This window comes from Helicoverpa armigera, chromosome 2, assembly GCF_030705265.1.
Source record: "Helicoverpa armigera isolate CAAS_96S chromosome 2, ASM3070526v1, whole genome shotgun sequence".
Classification (NCBI taxonomy): Eukaryota; Metazoa; Arthropoda; class Insecta; order Lepidoptera; family Noctuidae; genus Helicoverpa; species Helicoverpa armigera.
Window position 1 is genome coordinate 1,918,034 of NC_087121.1, and position 25,472 is coordinate 1,943,505.

General features: G+C 36.5%; 1 protein-coding gene across 1 annotated transcript in view; it reads left to right on the top strand.

Annotated features, from left to right (window-relative positions):
* LOC110372095 (uncharacterized) overlaps window positions 1–23,785 on the top strand; it is a 101,184-nt gene extending 77,399 nt beyond the window's left edge. The window contains exons 2-12 of the mRNA XM_049843811.2: window positions 8,518–8,623; window positions 10,460–10,571; window positions 11,603–11,769; window positions 12,473–12,556; window positions 16,161–16,259; window positions 17,066–17,184; window positions 19,263–19,418; window positions 19,741–19,975; window positions 20,504–20,716; window positions 21,610–21,862; window positions 22,195–23,785. Of these exons, the coding sequence (XP_049699768.2) occupies window positions 8,518–8,623; window positions 10,460–10,571; window positions 11,603–11,769; window positions 12,473–12,556; window positions 16,161–16,259; window positions 17,066–17,184; window positions 19,263–19,418; window positions 19,741–19,975; window positions 20,504–20,716; window positions 21,610–21,862; window positions 22,195–23,418 (2,768 nt within the window). The 3' untranslated portion in view covers window positions 23,419–23,785. The remainder of the gene's footprint in view (window positions 1–8,517; window positions 8,624–10,459; window positions 10,572–11,602; window positions 11,770–12,472; window positions 12,557–16,160; window positions 16,260–17,065; window positions 17,185–19,262; window positions 19,419–19,740; window positions 19,976–20,503; window positions 20,717–21,609; window positions 21,863–22,194) is intronic.
* The last annotated feature ends 1,687 nt before the right edge of the window (window positions 23,786–25,472 follow it).

The window sequence follows — 25,472 nt, forward strand, 5'->3', positions numbered from 1 at the left end:
TTAACACATTTACAAGTTTAAAATAGATAGTCAAATGATGATTTTTTTAATACTTTTCAATTGAAAATCTACGATATCACCTAAACTTATGAACAATGACTTGAATTTCAGTCTCCAATATCGATATTTAGTTGCTCCATACTAAAGGGTTTTCGGAACTATGAAAGCCGTACGTGTCAATCGATTCGGTGCGTATAATAGTGTGTTGAAATTCAATAGACAATTTGACGGTATAATAAACTTCCGAAGCTTCGACACGTGAGGCTAAATCTGTGTGCTTTGTATTCACGCCGTATTCTATTATAGGAAGATTTTGATGTTAGATACCAATTCCTGATTGTCAACAGTAGGGTTTAATAGCCTTTATTGGCTGCATTATTTTTCTCACTTGTGACATGAACGCTGTAATAGGCACGCTTGTCTCAATTGGGTTTTTGAACGGTAACTTTTATTTAAAGCTTTCGGTTCCTTCCTAGGTCTTCAGCCTTTTTTATGGTTTCCAAGACACTGGTCAGCTTATGAAACTACAATAATAAAATCTTAACCCATTACAAGCAATTATATTCTTACGAGTCTGCATACGTGGTTTATAATAAGTTCCAACACTTTTAGAGTTCCAAACACTTCAAATGAAACGGAAAAAAAATGAAATGTACACAACAAAATCGACAAACATCAAAACACATTCGATACAAAACACTTCTTATACAGAAGTCGGTCCATCTCGTCTGAGCATCTGGGACCCAAGTTATAATCGGAAAAAAGTACAGCCACGCCATGAACCGAGCAAGTTGCGAAGTAACCCAAGTTTTCACGACAGTCCACTGGTTAGAGGGGTTGGGGGGGGGGACTTTTAGTTGGTTTTTATGAACTTTTCAACGGAACCCCGTTTCGTTTTATCTTGAAGTAGGTTCGAGTCTTTTTGAAGCGAATTTGTTATTAAGTATTTGATGTTCGGTGGGAGGTTGATGGGTACTTTGAATTTGGTTGGGTTATAAGGATCAATTAGAACACTTTTGTTTTTTAGCGTGCTTGTAAAGTTTTTTGATCATTGCAATGACGTGGTAACTACAATAGAAAAAACTGATTTTATTTTAACACACTTATAATCAGCTTCACTTGTAACTATGTGTGTAAAAAATTTTTAATTTGAACCACTTCTCGGTCTTCGATTAGGATAAAATTTTGCACACGCTCTGAGTTCTGATGTTCTGCGGTCAGAAAGTCATCACCGGACTGGTGATGACTTTCTGACCGCAGAACATCAGATTTAGTCCAAAAATTTAGTGCGTGCTAGAAGCGTGTTTTTTAGTTTTTTTAACTATCCATTTTTTATATTTCAGTTATAAAAATAAATAATTTTTGTTTCTCAAAAGCTTTATGTAATGTAATTCTACCACAAAATATTCACACAAATAAATATCCTCCACCATCCGAAGTATGTTAGAAAATTCTTGTACCTAACAAAATGCATCTTAAAACTTCATGTTACAGGCTAAAAATGCACTACATACTTTTAGTTTTATTGTCGCCTCGGGAACTAAGTTTCGGATAAAAGAAAGTCCACCGTCTAAGTTTGGAAACCACGTAGGTACCTAGTTGTGCTTAGAATTTCGTGTAGATACCAGGTTTTAGTTTACAGCAATAGATGTATCTCTATGGACGTTTTTATGTAAGATTTGTTTGTGTGTTGTGTTATTTTTTAGGGGTTTGACTTAAAAAATATAAAAGTAGATTTGAAAGTAGAACTAATTTGCGTGAGTTTTATTTGCGTGTTTCTAATCATATTCATAAGTGTTGACTAATATTATTTTCTTACTTTTGATTACACACACATCTTGTAATATCATATTTATTACAGCGGAATACAATTCAATTCAAGCCGACCCCAACATATTTGGGATATTGCCACAGATGGTGACAATTCAAAATGTTTATTTTTCAGCATGCATTTATTAAAATTAAAAGAGTCTATCACAAACCAACCACAACTCATCAACACACACTCTACACGAACCTCATTCTTTTAATGAGCCACAATAAAGTACAAATAGCCGCAAACAGCCAGATTAAAGTACAAATAGCCACAATAAATTACAAATAGCCACAGCTTGATCGCGCCAAGGGTCATCGCGCTAAACGACTGGCACTGCAGCAAAGTGGTCGCGAACATGTTGCTATGATACAGGGGTGGTGAACCTTTTTAGGTGAATGTGCTTTTATGAAGTGCAGTTTGGTGCTGGACGTGCTCGGAAAAGCTATAGTTATTATTGTCTCCAAAGAAAGGGACAGGGGGTTTTCTCTACATAGTAGACAGATACCTTAAAAAAATATATATAATATGTCGTATCCTAAATTGCACCTACATTTGTGAGAGATTAGTAGTTATACTCAGTTGCACCAGAATGTTGGTGTTAAAAATACTTATGTGACTCCTTCAGTATGCACTTATGTGACTCCTTCTTCTGCTTTTTATAGCTTTCTATATCATTTCACTTAAGAGTGAAATGAGCACTATTAAATCACTGAAGATGGAATGACCATTTTAGAGATTTAAAGTCTATATTTCCTCACGATGTTTCCAAAATTTTATAACTTGCAAAAAAAAGATGACATTTCAAATTACAGTTAAACTACGCTTATACAATTTAAAGTAAGATTAACTATAAACTAATTCAACAATCATTTTGCTATTAAAGATTGCACCACAGTGACTTCCCTAGCTTCAAGCTCAAATAATTTTTCCCCATGTCACCAGTGGTTCACCACCCCTGTTCCAGACTATCAGTTGCACTCGCTACAAAGAGATGACCACAACCGAACCGCATCATTTAAAATACTACCCTTATGTTTACTGTAGCGATCATATTGACTCGATTATTTTATCGATTCCACTCGATTCTGCTTCTCTTATATCGATAGTGAAAGAAATTGGTTGGTTGTTTAGTATTGGTATTGTTTTCTTTTCAGTTACTTAGTACATGATAAATAGTGAGTATGACTATGAGAGTGAAGGAATAGTGAGTGCACCTGTGTCTGCGCAAATACTTGTGAACTATAATATGTCCTGCGCAGCTGGCTGATCAACTTACATGAGAAATAGCTAAAGTAGCTGGTATTTGGCTAGGAGGACATCATCATCATCACATGATAAATGTAATGATCAAGATTATTATGTTTTTTATAAGAAAGACAGACATGTGTTGCTGAGGAGTTTGTTGCGATACGTCTTCTTTGTAGGAAGTGGTGAAGGGTTGGCGTTTTTGAGGTTGTCTCATGTAATTCTGATGTTCGAAAGGTGTTTGTTCTTTTGAAGACCAAATTCCTATAGGTATTATATTTAAGAATAAAGTACCTGCACATGAAATGTATATCAAATTAAGCAACAATTTAGCTAAACCTACTATTTTAACTTTCTTAACTCTAAGACGACCTTACCCCCCAAAACTGAAACATCGTAACTACACTTACAAAGTTACAATCTATCACTCGCAAGAAATGAACACGAGCGAAGTAGGGGTAACATAATACGAAGAGACGCACCGTGATGTATGGCGCGCTACCCTCGGGGATGAAACTTTGAGTCAGCACAATCCCTAGGATTAAAACTAGTCATCGGTTTTTCGAATTTGACGAAAGAAAGCGTGGAGCGTCTATGGGATCTTTACTCTTTTTAGACAAAACACTCCACGCTTTCTTTCATCAAACTAAATGTCCGAATTATTTTTTGTGCTTGCTTAAAGCGTGTTTTTAAACTATTATTTCTCTATTGTAACTTATACTAAGACGACCTGTTCACCCTCTAAAACTGAAACATCGTAACTACAGTTACAAACAATCTATCACTCGCAAGAAATCAACACGAAACACGAGCGAAGTAGGGGTAACATAATACGAAGAGACGCACCGTGATGTATGGCGCGCTACCCTCGGGGATGAAACTTTGAGCCGGCACAATCCCTAGGGTTGAAACTAGTCGTCGGTAAACAAAAAACTGTGAGTTTTTGTCGGCCTTGTTCGTGACATACGGGCGCATTTTTTTTCCAACAAAAATATGTAGTATTTTTTCTAGTATAAAAAGACGTAGTTCATAATTTTATTGTTGAATAAATAAAACGTGTTTTCATATTTAAGCAAGTTTTAATTGTTATATCTTCACCTTATCGTCGTTTGTAAACATGTAATAGTTAATATGTGGTATGCTAAATAAATTAAATAGGTACTTGACAATATTACGATTAGTTATTAATTAAAATATAATTTATACAATACTAGCTTCCGCCCGCGTATTGTTCGGTTATATCGCGTTTCCAAGGGAACTCTTCAAAAGTCCGGGATAAAAACTATCCTATGTTCTTTCTCAAGGTCAACTCTATCTCTGTACCAAATTTCATTAAAATCAGTTCAATGGTTTAGACGTGAAACAGACAGAAAGACAGAGTTACTCTCGCACTTATAATATTAGTAGGGATGTCAAATTCGTATCTGGATTGAGCAACACTATAAATAGATAGAGTTTAGGAACGGCCATTAGTCAACCCTATTCGCAAATTTAATTTATTAACCCTTAAAACTTACATAATTCAACTTACAGTGAAACTCGCAAATTTTCAGTCTAGCCCTTCTAAGTTATATCACTTAGAGTAAACACACTGCAAACTTTTAGTCGGCAGATATTTTTTTTACTCATAAATCAGTATGAAGGTGAATGGTAGCACGCATATTACAAAGATCAGATAGTTGGCTGTATCAGACCGACCGAAAACTTTGATAGGAATCAAGATTTACTTTAACTTTTTTTTTTTTGTTAAACATCGGGTCAACTATTGGCCGACTGTTTAGTCTGCAGTATGCAACAGTACAGTGAACCTCACAAGTTTTGAGTCCTAGCCCTTTTAAGTTATCACCATCACTTAGGACGCACCTGATGCCGCGACTGTACTTAAGTGACAGACGGGTTGGAACTCCATTAAGTGCTAAGTTGGGGTTGCTTAAAAATTAATACACGAACGAGTACGATCATTGTGTGTTTAAGTGCTTTGGTACTTACCTTGCAATATTGATGTGCTAGAGTGTTAGGTAATGTGTTGAAAAATCTATGGATTGGAATTTATTTTTTTTGTTTTTCGAGTTGAAAAGTGGTTTAGAAAGGGGTTTTGAAATGTATGAAAAGGCCTGCTGTTTTCGTTTTTTGTAAATACGATTGGTGAATATTTATATAGTGAATGGACTGTGAAACCTTTGCTATTCGAACAGTGAATGTCATTAGTAGTTTTGACATACGTAAGATAATGTAAGTCAAAATTAGTTATTGTTTAATTGATTAAAAGCTACCTCTCGCTAAAACGAACAATAATCAAAAAATTATAACTTTGTTACATCAGAAATAATCTTCTAAATATTTCACATTAGCTGTTCCCCATTAACCATTCGCGTCCCGGGGGAACTACTACCCGTGTCGTATAAAAATCTTAAGTCCCACACTTAAGTGTCACAATCAATTTCAATCGGCTCAGTATGTGGTTTTGACCAAAAAGGGCGTCAGACAGACCTTATACTTTATTATAATACAGTCAGAATCCATTCTTCACATTATAAAAACCTACCTACCGATTACCGTATTCCCCGAATTCCCCGAAATTCCCCTTAAAGCCGGAATTCCCACCGATAGCTGACAATATAAGTTAACTAATCGAATTACTTGGGCACCAGGGGAATCGTGAGCAGATTATTCAGATCTTAATTGATGAGACGGCTACAGTATTTAGTAGCGAGATCATATTATTGGATCATTCTTGGAAATGTACCGTGGCATTTGCGAAACGACATGAACGAACTACACTGTGATATGAACTGTATTTCATATTGATTACTACTTTTTTGCTAGCTTCATTAAGTGGTTTCAGTTAGACCACGTTAGAAGTACTCTGTGCACGCGGGTAAGCTCGTTTACTTTTGGGTTTTCATAATGTGTCATCAGTCTGGAGCACGATTTGCAAATTGATTCTCAGGAAAATTTACGGGCTTCCTATTACAAGAAATATACAAGGTATCTTAAGTCGTATCAAAGCAATCATGCTGAAATACAGTTTTAATATAAATCAACGAGGAATATTTACCTACCCAACTAATAGGGTACCTACATTAAAATCAGTTAAACAAATTGAATATTATTCCATCCCAATTAAACAAAACCAATATTTGCTCCATCCTAAATTAATTTCCTACAGCACAAACATTATATCAAAGTTTAATTACAAAAAAATCAACATGGAACCGAAATTACCTACTTCGCAAATATGTGAACGGGAACGCCAATAAATTGGCTTAGCCCAAACAACTAGTTGATCAAAGTTAGACCAATATGCAAATATCACACGGTGCCATGGAGAACAAAATGACTAGCGGAGATGACATAACGCCAAAATGCGGGGGACGAGGAATGTTACTAGCTCTGCCCTTACAGGTCCTTCTTAGAACACGCCCAATATTTTCAAAATAAAGTCACCAGTCAATCAAGACCAATCTTTAACAGATTCGTTCTGATTTCACAAGGAATCAGAACGTTGATCATCCTTACCGTACGTAGTTTGACCTATAAGAAGCGCTTGACCTTCCTTATGGTATCTCCGCTATCTTTCCTTCCTCCGTGCACGTGCCCATATTGGCCTTTTGATGTTGGCCCCAACAAGTTGGCCGAACTAACCAGCTGTGTGAACCAATAGAAAGTTCCAGAACTGCAGAGCTTACCACACCGCCATAAGCGGACTCGAACAAGTACACTTTTCATTTTTTGTTCAGCACATCGTGTGTAATTCAGAAAATGTTTGTTCTAGAACTTTTTTCTCTAGTTCCCAGTAATTTGCAAAAAAGTTTTCATTTGGATTTTATTGCGGGAGGAGTTATTTTATTTTTTGTGTGGTTTACTTGAACATTTGTTTAAATAACTACATTGATAGCTTGAATAATCTGGTATCGTTGGATTAAAGTTTATTTAAAGTGAATATGAATGATCAATTCGAGGTATATCGCTGGTAAAGCGGTTGTTAGTTTTATACAATGTTTGTATAAAACTAGTACATAGTATTATATCACAACACAGTAAAAAATATATCTTCATTTCTCTATCTTTATATAAGTCCATTGCATTTTTTTTTCTTTCTATACATATAATTCGAACTAAATGTTCATTTATTGTAAGTATTGAATTTATTTAAATCAGTATGTAGCAGATCAACGAAGCTAACTTTGAATTTATTTTGAATTTTTGCTTTTTCCTTTTGAATTTATATCTACAATATTCAAAATACTAAAGTAAAAAACCTTTTTCAACATTTTCAGTAGGAACTTACATAATAATCAATCCATTTAATTGAATTAAAAAAGTGCTTTAACCACTCACTGACAACATTAACCCCTCATCATAAAGTAAATACTCTTTATTAAACTTGGCAGTATGAATGCACTGCCTTTGCCACCCGCCTCTAGTGACAAATATCTATGGACTAGACGCGGCAGACTTATGGCCCCAAGCGCAATGAGGAACTACCACCGTCTCCTTGAAATACGTCCAGGTTTTCTGCAACTTTAAAATTAAATCTTTTTTGCGCGCTTCTAAAGTAGTTTGAAGAAAGAGATTTTTGTTTTCCAAGTTTTTATTCTGTTTTTGTCGGGTCAGTTTGATTAACGGTGCATTCCTTATTCGCTTGTGTTGCTCTGCTTTTGTTTGATATCAAAGAAATGCGAGACTTTCTAACTTATTACCGAAGGAGAGTTTTGATTAAAATTCTTTATGATATCGAATCTTTTATTCAAAGCAAAACAAATTACACACGGATTTAAAAAAACTGTAAACAAAGCACACACGCGTATTCCATTTTCAAATTCAAAGCCGCAATCTTTTTTTGCAAACTCCCTGGCTGGCAAACGAAACGTCTTTCTAAACCACACGTTGAATTCAAAAATGGAACTCAAAAACGTCATTTCGTGCTTTCTCAACGTAACGTCACCTTTGACGTTACGTCGTCGTCGACGTTTAACAAAATGGCTGATTCATTTACGAACCCCGTAATTACGAATACGAGGTTTTATTCTTTTTGTGTGAACACTAGACGTATAACGTATGTGCTCATATTTCTATGGTATTCCTTTAATGGTATATTTTAATAGCTTTCCGGGAACGGCTATAATGACTTCATTCCCGAGTGCAGTAATGTCAGATTTTAATGAACACTATGCTTTGTGTGTGTCTGAGGTTTTTAATTGATTTTCATTGTTGGCTGTGAAAGGTTTCAGTTTTAGAATTACTGCTTTTTTGACGGCGATTAAAATATTTACGTGAAGGTTCAACTTCATGATTACATAGGACCGTTTAGCGTTTATACTTCTTTCCTTTTCAGTTGGAACGAAAACAAATACCTTCTACTCAATAAGATTTTTACCGGTTTTTTTTTTAATATTTTACATACTCTAGTATAACTCCTTTTACAGTTAAAAATTTAAATTTCCTTGTTACAGACTCAAAACGGGACCACTGCAACAAGACAGTTGAGATATACGAAGACGTATCCTCCCCTCCCGTGACGTCAGAGAACTTTGGGAGGCCTCTCACTTGCACATATAGGTATGTAGTGGTGTAACGAGTTTGTTAGTTATCGATATTTTTGTTTGTTTGCGTTTTGACGTTTGAGCGGAGCCCACGAAGTATGCGTGAGTGCTGAGTGACTGGCAATAAGCTCACATGAGATATTCGAATTGTTTGGACATCGATTGAAATGTATTTTTTTGGCCTGGTAGTCAAAAAGAGGCAGTTTAGCAGCTTGTCATTTTAGAGCAATGGGCAAACTTTGTCCCTGGTTGGTTTTAACAACGACGTCATTCAAGTAGTGGCTAAATTATATATTTTCTGGACTTTCATTATCACTACCTACTAATAAAAATCCTATAGTTATGCATTTACCAAAGAGGCTTCCAAATAACCAAACATCAAAAACTCTACACAAGATGCCACACAAAAATATATCGAGATGATGCTCCTTGTTTATCTCATCCCTAAATTCGAAACATGTAGGTCAGTAGCTTACGAACTTTCTAGAACTTTGCACGTACTTTCAACATTTTTGTTGTACAAAAGAAGTGATGATTGATGTTATTTGCACGGACTTTAGTTCTTAGGGGATGAAAGAAAAACTACAAAGTAAAAGTGGGGTAAATAAAAAAGTATCATTTGAAAAAGTTTTGGGTACGGTCATAGGTAGTTATGGTCAGAAATGTAGTTTTGTTTCTGTTTGATGGAAGTAGTTTTGATATTTGAGATACTTAAAAATGTTACTTTATACATATACAATGTATAAACGCGGAAATCTATAAACCAGTTAACTATATGAGAAGATCTACTTTACATGATAGGGAAGGGAAACGTTACGCTTAACATGAGGTGATCCGTCTACTTATTTCTCGCCTAGGATACGCAAAAAGGACACACAGGAATCCAAAATTATCACTTGATTTCTTCATAAAGGATGTCTACCCAGTAGATGTTTCTAAATAAGTAGCTATTGCTATTACAAAAAAAGCTTTCGTCGTAGTCAAGATTAATTTAGGTCACCTAACCCACATTTACCTTCACGACAGGACAACAATAGGGCTTAATAGACTTCCTTATAAAAAATTACCAGGATTAATACCTTCCTCATACAGGAACAAACCGATAAGGGAAGCCTTAAGCATTTCGTCGGAAATAATACTGATGATAGATTGTAGTAATTTATATGAACCAATATCGTGTCGAGAGAACGGTTTCTTTTGTTTCTTTGGGAGCAAGACTTGCTTTGACGGTGACTTTGTTTGGGTCAAAATCATTCTCCGAGCGTTTTCCCAATCATGTTGGGGTCGGCTTCCAGTCTAACCGGATTCAGCTGAGTACCAGTGCTTTACAAGGAGCGACTGCCTATCTGACCTCCTCAACCCAGTTTTCCGGGCAACCCGATACCCCTTGGTTAGACTGGTGTCAGTCTTACTGGCTTCTGACTACCCGTAACGACTGCCAAGGATGTTCAATGACAGCCGTTTGGGTCAAAATAATAGCTGTATAGTTCAGATTATGAATTGAGTATGTATCTGATGTGAATGTGGTAATAGACCAATGTTAAGGCATCAGATTGACGATCAAGATTATGTGAGCTCAATTACCACTCATTTTACTAGTGGGCTTACTTATAGGGACAAAACTACATACAATGTGGAACCAACGTCAGTATCCTAATCAGTTCAGTAATTTTTAATCGTTTATAAGCAGACAGAAACAGTCCCTGGTTTATGATGTTAGGTATATTTGTACAAAAAGATATGTCCACAAAAACACTCTACCAACAGTGTTACAACAGTAACAAGAAGGCAACAGTACCTAACAACAAAAGTTTTATTGGTCCTTTTTCAAATATAAAAACTTTGTCCACAGGTTTAGAGCTTTCCGAGGGTCGCCAAAGGATTGGATACTAAGGATTAGGTTCAAAAAGTTCAAAGTTGGTACCTTGATCAATGGTACGACATGCCACAAGGGATATATGCAGGTTAGTATTTGTTTCTTACTTTTCTTATATGAATAAAGTTATTTTAAAAACAAAAGGTTTTATACCGTGTTAAACACAAACCTTCAAATTTAGTAACTGGTTTATTATTTATACATTTTTCTATTCAGCTTAAATTGTCTGTCACAATCAGAGAAAAATCTTTGTGTTATTTCTTCTTCATTGCATTGTCAACTACATTCATCCAATAATAGATTTTCAGTCTAAGAAAAACGATGTAAGTAATTGGGAGGAGGGGAAGGCAATCCATAAAAAAAAGTTTTCAGTCATAAAGTCGTGTAAATCAGCCTCTACTACTAAGAGCAAACTGCAAACTAAACAGTCGGCCAACGCGAACGGTTTACTCGATGGTTTCAAAAATGTTTTTTAAAGAAATAATTTTTCCCATCAAAGTCTTCAGCGGTCTAATAACTGATTAGATCTTTGCAATGTGCGAACTACCATTCATATTCTCACTGATTTATGAGCCCAAACGAAATATCGGCCGACTAAAAGTCTGCAGTGTGCTACTCTAATTGAGACGGCTGGTACGCTTTAGCAATTCCACTAATTAATTTTTGAACTCGAGTGAAAGAACTGGGAACTCTGAGCGAGCCAATTTGAACGTAATTATTGAATCATTCTGTGTTTGTAGATTTGCGAGTTTGTGAGTTTGCGAACTCCCAACTTTGGGATTCCAATGTGATTAGGATTTTGTTTTCGTTTTGCGCGTGTTTCGGATGAGGCATTCGCTGTTTAATTGTAAAATGATAGGATGGTTTGTTGATATGCATTTGAAGACTTACGTTATTTGATTCGACTTATATTAAAATCACAGCATGTACCGTATGCATCAATAAACTTTGCATTTCTGAAGACCAGAGCTTATCGAGAAGCTTTGGTTATCTGAAGGTTACCAATGATTTCACAATAGTCAAAAAATGTATTAGCACAACACTTCGCATGCAACCTCAGAAGTAAAAAGTTAATTAACACAAACTTCAGAAGTTCTAAAAACCTCAAAACATCCACAGATAGTCGACGGCAACGCAAAAACAGATGTCTCAAACAGAAAAGAACCAGGTCTCTTCTGTGGAGAAATCGAACAACCACAAACGTTTATATCAGAGACCAACTTCGTGAAGATTGTGTTCCATGCCGACAACTTCACTGATCAAACTTACTTCAGCTTCGATTCCAGGTCAGTGGTCGCGTTAAATGGGTTAATTTAATATAGAACTAAAGGGCAGACTAGATTTTCGAGTTGAATTATTGGAGTTCGTTGAGAAACTTTTCGGAATTTGATTTTCGTAGTCTTTTGATGTGTTGGTTGGGATATTTGAGTTATTGCTTGCCACGTATTTTGTAGTGGGTTTGTACCGCTTGACGTGAATAATTGTGCATATTATTACACGATATTAGGTTTAAATATAACCGTACATACATTGCATATTAGTAACATACGAGGTCAAAAACCATTTATTTCATCAATCCCAACCTGATTAATAAGAATTGCAAAGGTCTTGTTAATATTGGTGATACAAAGAGTTGCCATCCCAATAGTTAATTAATAATATTCCGAATACTGATTACATATTGACATAAACAGACCCATATAGGAAAATTACAAGGAAATCTGCAATTATAAAATCTCCACATTTCCTAGAACCTAAGGCCCAGTGTCCACCAAGCGAAGCGGAGCGGAGAGCTTGATAACCGACTCCCTAAAAAGGATTAGGTTCTCAATTCAGATATTTATTTCTCAGTTTAACAATCGCATTTCTCAGAAGAAGAAATTATCTTAGTTATATAAAACCTTCTGTGCTTTGTTCCGCTTTGGTGGAGGTAGTGTTTCAGCCTTATCCAATACGAAGTGTAAAGTTTCATGCGTTTAATTTCTGCAGAGCTGAGCAACAATTCGAAGTGTATCTCCGTTACGGGCAGCATCCAGAACTGTATCCTAATAGAAGAGGGGAAGTTGTTGCTGGGTATGTATGTCTTAAGTTACCTGACTATATTGATGTCTGTGGGTATAGGAAAGTTGGAGTTTTTAAGATGGTTGAAGTTATATTGGACGTATAGAGAAAAAATATGAAGACAATAAATCAGTTGAAAGATGTTGAAAAAATTACTTTTATCTAAACAGAGCAAAGGGGGAATAAGAATTCCAAAAATAATAGATGGTTAATTTGTTATGCCTCACAGATTAAAAAGACAAAATCTAGATCATAAGTAAATGGTTAAATTACCTTTAAAGTATTCATAAGTAAATATTAATTGTTAATTGTAAATTTTAGAGTTTGTTTACGGCATCATAGATATTTTTTCTTAAAAATAATTTCACACTCATAACAAAACATAGTAGGTATTATAACTTCTTGGCAGTCACGTAAAAAAATCCTTAACATTTATTTCTATACTCGCTAAGTAGTTCTTCATGTATATTTTTACGACGGCACGTTTTGATGTTAAAGCTAAAATTTCTTAAACATTATCTTTTAAGATTCACGTAGACACAATCTGTTGCACGAGTTACATTGCTAAGAAACAGATAACAGTTGTTTTTTAATACTTACAAAATAAAAATACTGAGAAAAAATTAATTTTCTTAAAAAAAATATATCACGTACGAAGCATTGTGATTCTGTAAAATGAAAATTTTGTTGCTTTCTTTTACAATCGTGCTGAAAATGTTAAGATTGATACTATTTTGAGTCGATAAGCAAAGAAATACAAACAAATCGAAAACAAAGTTAAGAATATTAACAATAAATAAATAAAGAACATTGAACATACACCCTAACGAGATCTTATAATAGATTCATTTGGGTATTTACATATTTTACATACCCCACAAGCACAAGGGGTGACCTTAATGGACCCTGCAGATGGCACACTTTTAGTCGGCCGATAGTTTGTTACGGCTCATATACGAGTATGAAGACGTACGCTAGTACACACACAACACACATCAGGTATTTGAGCGGTATCGGACTAAATGCAAACTTTGATTGAATTCACGATTTTTTTAAACAAATATTTTACTCCAACTATCGGCCGACTGTTTAGTGTACAGTATGCTCGTACTCTAATTCACAAACAGTACCATTCGCAAAACAAATTGCTTTAAAAAGATTATTTCTATCAAACCCAGTTGGTACATGAAACAAAACACATACGGCGTTCCACAAGGGAGTATACTCGGGCCGACGTTATTTAAATTATTTGCCAAATTGCGATGCCAACTTCAAAGGAATTCAAACGTACGTGATGAACATTTTAAAGCAAATCGTTTGGAAAAGCTATTCGCCATTGTCTGCGCTTACTTTCGAGTGTGATCGATTCAATGTGCTGAGATCACAAAGGGTGTTGTGAACTGGAAATATCACGTTTGTGTTTGTTTAGTGTTGAACTTGGTAGTTTGAAACATCATATTAGATGTGTATGATACATTAATTGCTGATATATGTCCCTAAACCTTTGTGTTTAACGTAATATGTAAAATATAAAGGCTTTTAATTACAATCATTTTTAAATCACCAAAGGTCAGCTTTTCGGTTATTAACACAGACGATAATAACGGCCCATTACAAAAAGTTGTAAATATAAATTACCCATTAACAAAAACGGGTGAATTTATTAAAATTCGAGTAATAAAAACCATAAATAAGTTCGGTAACAGTTAATTCGGGGAATGATAAATTGTTATTTGTTGCCACCGAATTTTGGTGGTGAAAGTTTTCAATAATTTAGTATCACATTGCGAACAATTTGTATTCTCGTTTATTTATGGCAAACAGAATAATACGATCAGAATGGAAAGGTCGCGATTTGTATTCAAGTAACGATTTGTTTTGATATTAGTTTTAATATAATTATCGGCTTTTTGGGAGCACTATCTGCCAAGCAGTTTCTTAGTTCAGTGTTACATTGAAAAATAAGAGGTTTTGATTTTCAGCTTGCCTCTACAACTACACAAATATTCTACGCTAAGTTCTATAGTTAAAATGCAAGGGAGTATTTGACTCTCTTACGAAAAGAGAACGACTTAAAAGCGACAGCTAGAAATATATTTTGACAAAAGAAAATAACTACTGGAAGTCCAAAAACTACAGGCAAAACAAAAGCCTTATTTGAATTTAAACAAAAACTAACATAGATAAGACCAAAACAGACATAACTGAACTCAATTGAGTATCTCATATTCCCATACGTCCCATTTATTTCACTATAAAGTTGATCGTAAGCAATGTGCATCTCGATATCAGAATGTCACTACATGTAAGTCTCAGAGCCATTGGTTCGACAGACATTCTTGTTCAGAAATATCACATTTAGTTTATGTTCGGAAAATGCTTTATACTCCAGTTGTGTTGTTTACGTTGCTATGTGGGGAACGTATTTCTGTACACTAAGGTACCTATTTTGTTACTTATACAGTCGGCACTGGTCAAGGCGCGAAAATTTTAAAATTTACCCAAAACGTGGAAAAATTAAGAAACAATTCACAAAATTCAGATATTATTCAGAAATTGAAAAAAAAATGAATCTTTATATCATCATCATATTAGCCAATTTATGTCCACTGCTGAACGTAGGTCTCCCCCAAGGAGCAGCCCCCATCCCTAAACTGCATTTTAAATAACCTAAAATGAATTCTAAAAGTACAAAACAACAAGAAAATACACGAACGAACCTTCAAACACAGCTTGTACGGTAAAACAAAAACGGTAACGACTACAGGACGTGACTCGAAAGTTATTGATCCATAACCTCGAAGAGCTTTGGAACTCGTGACACCCAATTTCAGTACCAATAAATCACTAACTCAATACTTCAAATCATCACTCGACGGCCACTGCATAAATCAAGCCAGAGTTGCCAATTACTTAAGAGGCTTATCCCGAATGTCGCAAACGTTCTAGAATCATTCTGACTGGCTCCAAATGGCTCCACTTTGGTGGGTACGTGACCGAAATGGCTTATAAATCGTGTTGAATTGTCGGCACGGGCTGACTGCCCACCTATTATTGCAGCCACATTGATTTATGCGTTGTAATCAAGTACTCGAATTAAAGTGAGTGAGGTACATAGTCGCTGATTCTGGGATTTCTTTTTAAATTGGCGAGCCCTTTTGATGGCGGCTCCAAAGGGTGATTTTGGGAATGTTATTTATTCGCGTGAGTGTGCAGAAAATTTGCAGCGTATTTTGTTTTGCTGACGCATTTTTATAAATATGTGCGAAGGGTTCGTGTCAATATTGTAACAGCTGCAAGTCACGGAGATCAAAACTCCTATTTATACAAAATTGAAACTCATGTTTTGCTTTTAAATTATCAACAACTATACTATTTTGTGGTACTTGTCATAAAGGACAAGTTTAGTGAATACAAATAAAAACCTAACTGAACTCAACATGCCAAATAATAACTTCAACCATTTCAAAAACTCAGCAGATCCAAAATTTTACAAAAAAATAAATGAAGGATCTCGAAAAATGCAAAGATTCTCCAACTAGAAGTGTCGGAGATAATGATTTCGTTTCAGCTTTGTAAGCGAATTATCTTAATGAACGAGAGCAATTTTTCTCAGGTCATATTGTGAGAGGGTGTTCCGAGATTGCCGCTTGCAAACGTGTTATGTACAGTCTGCTGCCTACCCTGGAGTGTATCCAAGAAATCTTCATTGCAGGCGAGTCTATTACCGTATTTTATAGTCCAACAGTTATCTGGTGTAATTCCCTTTATTTTAACTTAGTGGTGTTGATCATTGTTTACGATGTGAGATTTTCTATTTAGGTCGTGTAGAATTTTTGCGAAATTGAATTCCATGTTGATGTAAATTACTTCTGAAATCTAAGGGCAAATACATCAGAATCTTAGAATAATATTTACAGTACCTAAATTAGGTCTTTGAGCCCAATAAATTAGATTGCGTTGAAGTATTCCTTCAAAGTCATGAGGCATAGCAGAAATTTTGATGAGGGTAGGACTCGGCTTGGACAAATGTGTTTGTTTAGGCCCAGAGCGTTAAGTATTGTTTGTCAACGTTATTTTGCCGGTACAGTTTGAGACGACAGCACTTTACAGACTTTTACGTCAACTCCCAACAGTTTTCCTTTATAATAAAAGATAACACAATACTTGTGCGCCTTAGGCCCGAAAATGGCAAAGAAAAACAGAATTCAGTACAAGCCTTGTAAGCTTTCAAATAAATTGAATTCTAACGAGAAGCGATACTTAGAATTTACATGGCTGACTGGTGTTGACTGGTTAATTTCATGGTGGCCAAGTGCTGACCACTCTACGATCCATTAACACATTGCTTCATTAATGTTGGATCGTGGACGCTTTGACTACATGCCAAGAACACGTTGATGACGTAGTCAGGTAGCAAATCAACTATACTATCAAACATTTACACCGTAGTAAACATAAAGCTGAAACTGATATAAATATAATAATTATGAAGCTAATAATCTTTATTTTTTTCTCTAGATACCATCTAAACACGAGGCTTCCATACATAAAATTGTACATAGAAAATGAAGAATTCAATATAGACGGACAGCGCTGCGAGAATATCATGACTTGTCCTATGAGACCCATAACTTCTGGTAAGTGGCCCAAATATTTGGAGTGCTTGATTAAAAAAATAAAACTTCCCTCCTTGTTTTCCCTATTGTTTATTCTCTCCTTTTGGGTTTTACTAAAATTGCTTTTATACGTTTATTCTTGTTTAAGCCTCTTATACGGATTTCAGTCGATAAGACTACGTTAAGTAGCAGTTTTAGTGCCAAGAAAATATCGTTCGATAAGGTTAACGAAATTACTGTTCGATCGGATCCTCTACTAAAAATATCTCCAATTACTTTAGTCTAACAACGATTACTTTTACGGCTTCACTATCGATATTCCAAAAATAAACGGTCTCAAAGATAAAATTAGTTTTCTAAATACAGCATCTTCGCCGAGCCGAAGTACGTTTACAGCTGGCTTGAATAGGCCACTTTGCTGATCGACCGGACCAAATCACCGATTCGAACGTTCAATTCTACTAAAAAGGCAATCGAGTCCGCTCCAATGTGTCTATCAGGGTAGGCCTGCATCAGCAAACAGGGCTACTTGATAAAATGAGATTGCATTCGGTCTTGTAAATAGAAAGCTGTTTGGGTTTGGTCTTTGTGTACCTTTTCCTGCGCCAGTCTGACGTTGATCGATTAGACTGGATCAAAAATAAAACTGGCTGCAGTAGCTTGTGATGCAAGGTACAGACTTGCGCGTGTATTTATTTTTGGGAGGTATAAAATGAGCGAATGTTTTAAGTCCGAAAAAAATGTGATGAATTTTTGTCCTTTTGGGATTTAGACAGAGAAGACTCCATTCGGCAACTTACTTACCTAATACTATATGAAAAACTTAAAAGACAGATTTAAAATTATACACGATGCAGAAACTCGATAGAAAATAAACCTTATTACCCTAACAATAACTTATCATTGCAAGGTGTTATAAGTTATGATACTCATAAATAACAGTTATCCAATAACCGACATTAAATCTATGCGGTCCTGTTACTTGGTCGATATTAAATTCTTAGACCGCTGCACTCCACCCGTGTTTTGCACACTGAAGACTAAACAGTCGGCCGACAGTTGGCCCGATGGTTGATTTTTTCTAACACCAAAGCCCTTTCACTAAAAAGATTTATTTCCTCCCAAATTTTTTTCACATGGCTCTAGAAATGTGGTAAATTAAGCACAGTCAAAAGATCTGCAGACACCGACTTCTAGAGCCATGTGAAAATATTTATTTTGTCCCCTTCAGTATTTTGTGTAGGCGGTTTATATTTTTTTGCAAAAAAAAACATTTTTTTATAAGACAGACATGAATTCAATCAAAGTTTCAGTCGGTCTGATACCAGCCAAGTACCTTATCGTTGTATTATAAATACAAGTATAGTGACTTATGAGCCCAAACAAACTGTCGACCGACTTAAAGTTCCTAGTGTGCTTAGAAAAGCCAGCGTATTGAAAAATAGTGTTGTAGATAGTGCGTGATTTGCTTGGCTTCGATTTTTATATGAATATGAAATCTGTGTATCGCTAGCTTATATTGCACAGCTGGTTTGGTAAAGTGGTTTAACATGTTCTGACGGGTGATCTGAATTTAAAACGATACTGCTCGTTGTATTGAGATTTTTATTTTATGTCAACTTGTATTGGTTTTATCGATGAGCTCGATATAAATGTAGATATAAATATAATAAATCGATCGAATAAATAGATGTTTCGTTTTTGAATGCGGCCATACCTTTGTGTTTTTTAATTGTGTGCAATGTTCTTGTATGTGTAAGCTTAGGAGCACCTACTAATGATCACATAGCTAATTCGTACAAAGTCAATATGTATATGTTCATTAACATGTATAGCTCTTTTTGTGGTAAATCATCAAATCCACTCCCGCTGTGGGTGCACTGTGAGGGAGTGTCAGACTCTTACTGACTAAAATCCATCATGTTCCTGCTGAAGCCCTTTCGGTACTAGGGCCTCGGTGACTCTTTCAAAACATCCCGCAGCCCTGACAGCACACACGTATGGCTCCTCTGCATTTGTGCTGTAAAACATCAATACCTACTATTTGACAAAGCTCTTTCAAAATAAAGTGAAGTAATAATTAACATTATTTTATACAGGATCAGAAAACTGTCCGTACGATTACATAAGGATATATGACGGGAAGGATGAATCGGCATCAGTGATTGGCACTTTCTGCGGCATGGGCAAGTTCCCCTACTCCATCATTGGAACTTCGCAAGATCTGTTCGTGGAGTTTGTCAGCTCTCCTGCAGGTAAATTGATAGTTAATTATTATTCACATTATATGCTGTGTGCTTTGCACTGGATGCCTATAGATATTTTGGATCTGAAGTAACGATGATGTGATATTACTTTGCTGAAATAAAGTAACTTTTCTGAAATGTGGTATGTAACTTCAATCATAACCTTATGCAGGTTTATTAGAACTTAAGGTTAAAAATTATAAGCATCAGAGATTAATCAATTCAAGTTAAGTCAGACTTTCCCCATTACAATTTATCAATTTTCTACACATATGTATCACATACTTTTAAGGTCTAACATTTGATGACCCATATTGTTTTTTTGTGTTAGGTCCACTTCTAAACACCGGCTTCCACTTCAACGTGGGCAACTGGCCCGGCCACGTGGAAGCTCCAGGGTCGAAGGTCGGCACCTGTGACTGGCTGCTCACAGCAGAAACCCTGAAGAAGTCTGGAGACACTGAAGGCATCTTCCTCTCAGTAGCCCATTGGTATCCACCTCATACGTCTTGCACGTATCTCATGCAAGGATTCCCTGGGCAGGTTGTTAGGTTATATTTTCCAAGGTAAGTTTGCGTTTATAATGCCAATTTCTTTTTTGATTCAGTTAGGTTAAGCTGACGAATGGGTATTTATATGTATAGAATTTTGAACATTTACGAGTGAAAAGTAAAAAACCATGTCAGTGGCAGGAAGCAGAACCGCTCAGTTTAAGTTGTGATTCCCTGCACATTTACACCGTACTGGAAAAACAAAGAAACAAATGCACTGTAATTATGCAAACTCAGAATTTTAGTCTGCTATAAATGGCGACGAAGGTCTGCAAAAGCAAAAACACCAATCTTAAATATAACTATCATAATCATTGTACTTAACCAGATTTCAAAACACCTTTCATATATTTCCTTTCTTAGACTTAAAAATAAAACCTTATAAAAACGTGGAAGAGCGAAACACGTGTCGAGTATCCAATTTTTCCATTAACTGTCACGCGAAAATTAACGCTACATATTTTTACAAACATTTTATGTCATAGATTTCTGCAAAGTAAAGCCTGATTCCATCATTTCTAAAACCTTACTCCTTGTTCACAGTTTCCGAATAAACCGCATCGAATCCCCAATCCAGCCATGGACTGGTGACTGCGGAGAATCCCTCACATTGTACGACGCGCCCAGACCTGATGATGCTCGCATCATCAAGACCTTCTGCGACACTTTCAGTAGACCCATGGAGAAACACGACTTTGTGTCCACTGGGAACGCTATGTTCGTTAGGTTTGAGAGCAAGACTGGGAGTTATAGTGGGTAAGTTCTTCAATTCTTTGGTTATATACCTGTGTACATAGATTGAAATGAATATAAAATCTGTGAATAAAGCTCTTGGTAGGTTGTTTTGTTGAAAGCTTAGGAACTACTGGACCAAAAAGAGAAAAATAATTGTGTTAGGTAGCTCATGTAACATCTTCATCATCATCAGCCTTTTTATCGTCCCACTGCTGAGCACAGACCGCCCCTTTCACAGAGAAGGATATAATATAAATGTCGTGAAATATAAGGAGTAGTCTGGGGACTACTGGAATGCGAGTGAAACGCAAATCCTGATCCTTGAAAACAGCAACGCTTCCAAAAAACGATACAAAGCATAATTTATTGCACACTCCAACTTAATTTCGCGGTATTTTTATAGCGTTAAACCCATTAGGCAGTCCTAATGATCACGAATGTAATATCCAAGGGGGAATCTCAGTAAAACCTTCTTCGTTTATATCTGTTTACGTGAGACCTTCTTTTGTTTAACCATCATAACAACTGAGAGCAATGGTTTAAACAAATGCAAAGTAGAGATAAGAGTTTTTAGTAGTTTGTTTTGTATAATGTTAAATTTAAATTGGAACTTAAAAAGCACGGCCTGTATAGATTCTTTGTAATTTTGTCTAAAAGCAGAAGAAACATAAGGAGACATGAGCTACTTTTTACCCTACTGTGGGAAATAGTTCTCACGGGATGTGGTTGGGTTATCTCAGTGGCGTGCACTTGGAGAGGCCTATGTCCAGCAGTGGACTGCGATAGGCTGATGATGATGATGTGATTGGAACCGCAAGCAACAACTAGTTTCTTATCAGTAAAAGTAACTACCAATTTAGTTTAATACACACTCCAAAATCCACCAAACCCTAATTTCAATTTATTCTCCACAGATCTTCCCTCTACTACTGGGCACATTACGACTTCTTCAACAACACCCGTTTCGGTGAACCAGTGCAAGGAACAGCATGTGATGAAATCATAGCATCCTGGAAGCAGCGAGCTGGTAGACTACGGTCTCCTTTGAACACTCTGGTATATAAGCAAGCGTCGCCAGGCGAAGATGTCCATTGCTTGTACAGATTTGTGACAGACAAACGAATTTATGCACGAGTTATATTGACTGTCCTGAGTGTTAATTTCAAGGTGAGGACTTTCTTCTTATCTAGAAATGAATTGTTTCGATTAAATCCTAATTTTCTCAAAGAGCCTGAAATCTCACAAAATGTTACCAATTTCACATGTGAAAGTCATTCATGTAATACAATGAAGTGGGTGTAGCATTTAATATAGAACAGTGCAAATAACATTTTATTAGACGAAACATTACTGCTCCTACACAGTACTATTTCCAGAAATAGAAACTAATTTTATGATTGTCATCCTTTTCTCCAGCATTAATAGCCTAATGGGTTTCATTTATTTCGTTTAGGCGAAATCTTTGCTGCCTCCATAGCTAAATTACATATTACTTACAGGAACACCCCTACACCTCAGTATCCTGTCAAAACTGCTACGAAGATCGAGCAGACAAGCTGATCATTTGGGAGCCATACCCTGCCGGGAAGTCACCCAACGTTACTGCACCAGGAGTAAGCACCACACCTCTCCCACTGCATTTAGCTGTCCAGCGGTCCCTAGGGTCCTGTTTATGTGCTAAACATGCAAACGCCGTGTCAAGAGCAAGACCATATAGAGTAGTATCTTCAGGTGAAAGCTTGAATCTCCAACTGATAGTAGACAATGCTCACGCAGCCGCTTCTTACTTCAAAAACCCTTCACCATTGTTTGAAGCCCGCTATGAATTCGTTCATGGCCCTCTTTGTGGCCCAGCGGTCTTGGCAGCTGCCTCAGATGGAGAAATAGTTTACCCGCATTTAGAAGCTTTAGGCTACATGGAACCGCCAAAAAGGATTCAGTGCATTTGGGATCTAGAGATCGAAGAAAAGAGGGATATATGGTTGCACTTTGAAAGCATCAAGTTCGCTTCCCGTCATTGTGAGGATGGTAATATTCAAATCTATTTACCAGGAAGATTAGATCCCTATTTGTCTGTATGTGGAGATAATGTATCAGAAACTGAAAAACTGCCAATATTGTCAGCTGGTGAACTGGGATTCGAGTCTTTAGATGACCCATTAGTTATAGAAAAGGAAAAGACGAGGTCTATTCGAATAGTCTTCATCGGTAGTGCATCCCCAGCACGAGCTGCTTTCAAAATTGCTTGGACTGGACTATACCATTTACCTAAGAACTCTGACGGTACTCTTATGACGTCACGATTAACTGATGGAGAAATGAAATCATCTGAATCTGGCCACGGTTGTGATTTCATATGTCCTGGTGAAGCATTATGCATACCAGCAAGATTAATCTGCAATGGTGTAGTAAACTGTCCAAACGTGACATCGGGGGATCGTAAATTCTGGACAGCTGACGAAAAGAGAGCTAGAGAAGCATATTCTGAGGATAGTCTCCGACGACTCGGATATTTAGACTTGTTGGGAGGACTTCCATTAGGTCAGCTTCATGATGAAGCGCCAGAGCTGTGTGCAAAGGCGAGGAGTATTGGAGGTGGTGATTGGACGGCACCTGCCTTGGGTGCTGGGTTAGCGATTGCTATTGGTGTATGTGCCCTGGGCGCGGCGTGGCGCCTGTGCTGCCGCAAGCGGTCGCCGGACGAGGAGTCGCTGGACTACTGACACGCGGCCCGCGGTGCGCCGCACGCACCGCCGTCGCTGCACTCGCGCTCCACGTCCCGCGACCTGCCCATGGACTGGAGCCTCCATTGACAGACGCTATATTGAGCGCCGGAGCCCTCCTTTGTTGATTACTGAGAACCAAGTTCTTTACATGTTATTGTTACCCGGATAATTGTGAATATCAAATACCTAAGATTTCACACTCCAGTCAATTTTCACTAAGAATGTTTCTATATTTAACTCTGTATACGTACAGTTGCGAGCAGAAGCCGTTGCGTGACGAAAGCCTGTTTTGGTAATGTACAAAATTTACGATTGCTGTGGATCGTTGGATCAGTCTAATTTGTTAACAACAACTAATGGTGATGCCAAAAATTTCTTTGTAACTGCTCGGAGCTGTCGTTATATTTCTACTCTACTTAAGTACGCCAATTTCGAATGTATTTTATTGAAGACACGCAAATATTCAACGTGTTTAATTTTAGGAGGGTAAGATTCCTGGCGCTCAAGTTGACGACGTTGTTTTGTAATTACTGTATATACCCTTATACCTAAATTAAACCTAACGTTAATTGATGCTTCAAACGAACGATCATAGGTTAGGGCAAGGTGATAGTAGCCAAACAGTTAAGTCATTATCAATTTAGGTAGTAATAGTTGTAATGTTTTTATAACATGGCATAAGTATTCCTGGAATCAGAGAATGGGTTCAATTTTATGATTTTTGGACTCATTGTTTTGGACATCAAGATGACATTAAGTGCTCGTTAAAAGATCGCCAATTCGTTTAGTCTTCATTCACACCTTTATACTGCCCTTAAGAATAAATTCCTAAACCTTATCAATGTCTCCTGAATCAGTATTTGTTATAGCATCACAAGAATTTGGCGACATTTGACTTGCACGCTGGCTTCAAAGCGATTTGACTGACTGCGAGCATCATGTAATCTACTCGTTGTACTGTAAATATATTTGACTAGATTATTAAGATCGTTACTAGAATAATTCAAGCAGATATTTTTGATTTCTCGCGAAATATAATTATAGCTGTATCTTCAGTTTTGATAATTCAATGTGCTGTGCAGACTTTTGGTGTTTATTCATCTAATATATCTGTAGCTAAGATAACTACTAAATCTATGACTGTCTTGATATGTCACTTTTTTTACTTAGACGTCATGTTTTGTCTCTTTCTTTTTACTTGAGTGTTGAAAAAGGTTATGTATTTCACCTTCTAGGACACTTTACTCTGTCAAAGTTCTTTTGGATTTTTATTACCAGAAATCAATAATATCTGCCTATAATTTAAAATAAACAGTACGCACTGTGGTTAGCTATGATTAGTTCTCTATTTGCAATAATTTATATACTTGTAACATTTATTTATTAATAAACATTTATATACTTTGCACTGTTAGCTGATAGATTGGTTTCACTGCCTTTATGATAATGCTTTGGATAATAATTGAACCAAGTACCCCTTTGTAATATTGTATGAGCGATATCCATTATGATGTAGGTAGGGGAGAGCGGGGCTGAAAGTGCCGGGGGTAAATTGTGCCGACGCGAATATCTCAAAAACAGAAAGAGATAGATATACGATCGTATTGTGTCGCGTAAGGCCTAACAGTCGCGCACACGCGGCTGCCATTTTAGTTGCGTCAGCGACGCGGACCGAGTCGTACTGCATGTGAGGGTCCTCCAGCGCCACGTAAGTAAATATTTTCGTTTCAATACTTTTTGGTCTCAAGCTAGCATTTTTCGTGCTTTTAATATGTGAGTTTTTGTAAAATGTTTGTTATTTATCCTAGTTTGTTATGCAGTGTAATTTTAATGCTTTGTGTACAGTGATTTTTATATGTGAGACAAAATATCACACTATCATAAACGGGGTAAAATGTGCCGTTCATGTGGGGCTGCTTGTGCCGCGGCACAACCAACCCCTAACCAACCTATATTGTTTCAGTATTATTTATATTTACGCGAGCAATTATGAAAGAAAGAAAATACTTTTGGACATGATACTTCATACTGCATTTCTTTTCTTTGACAGA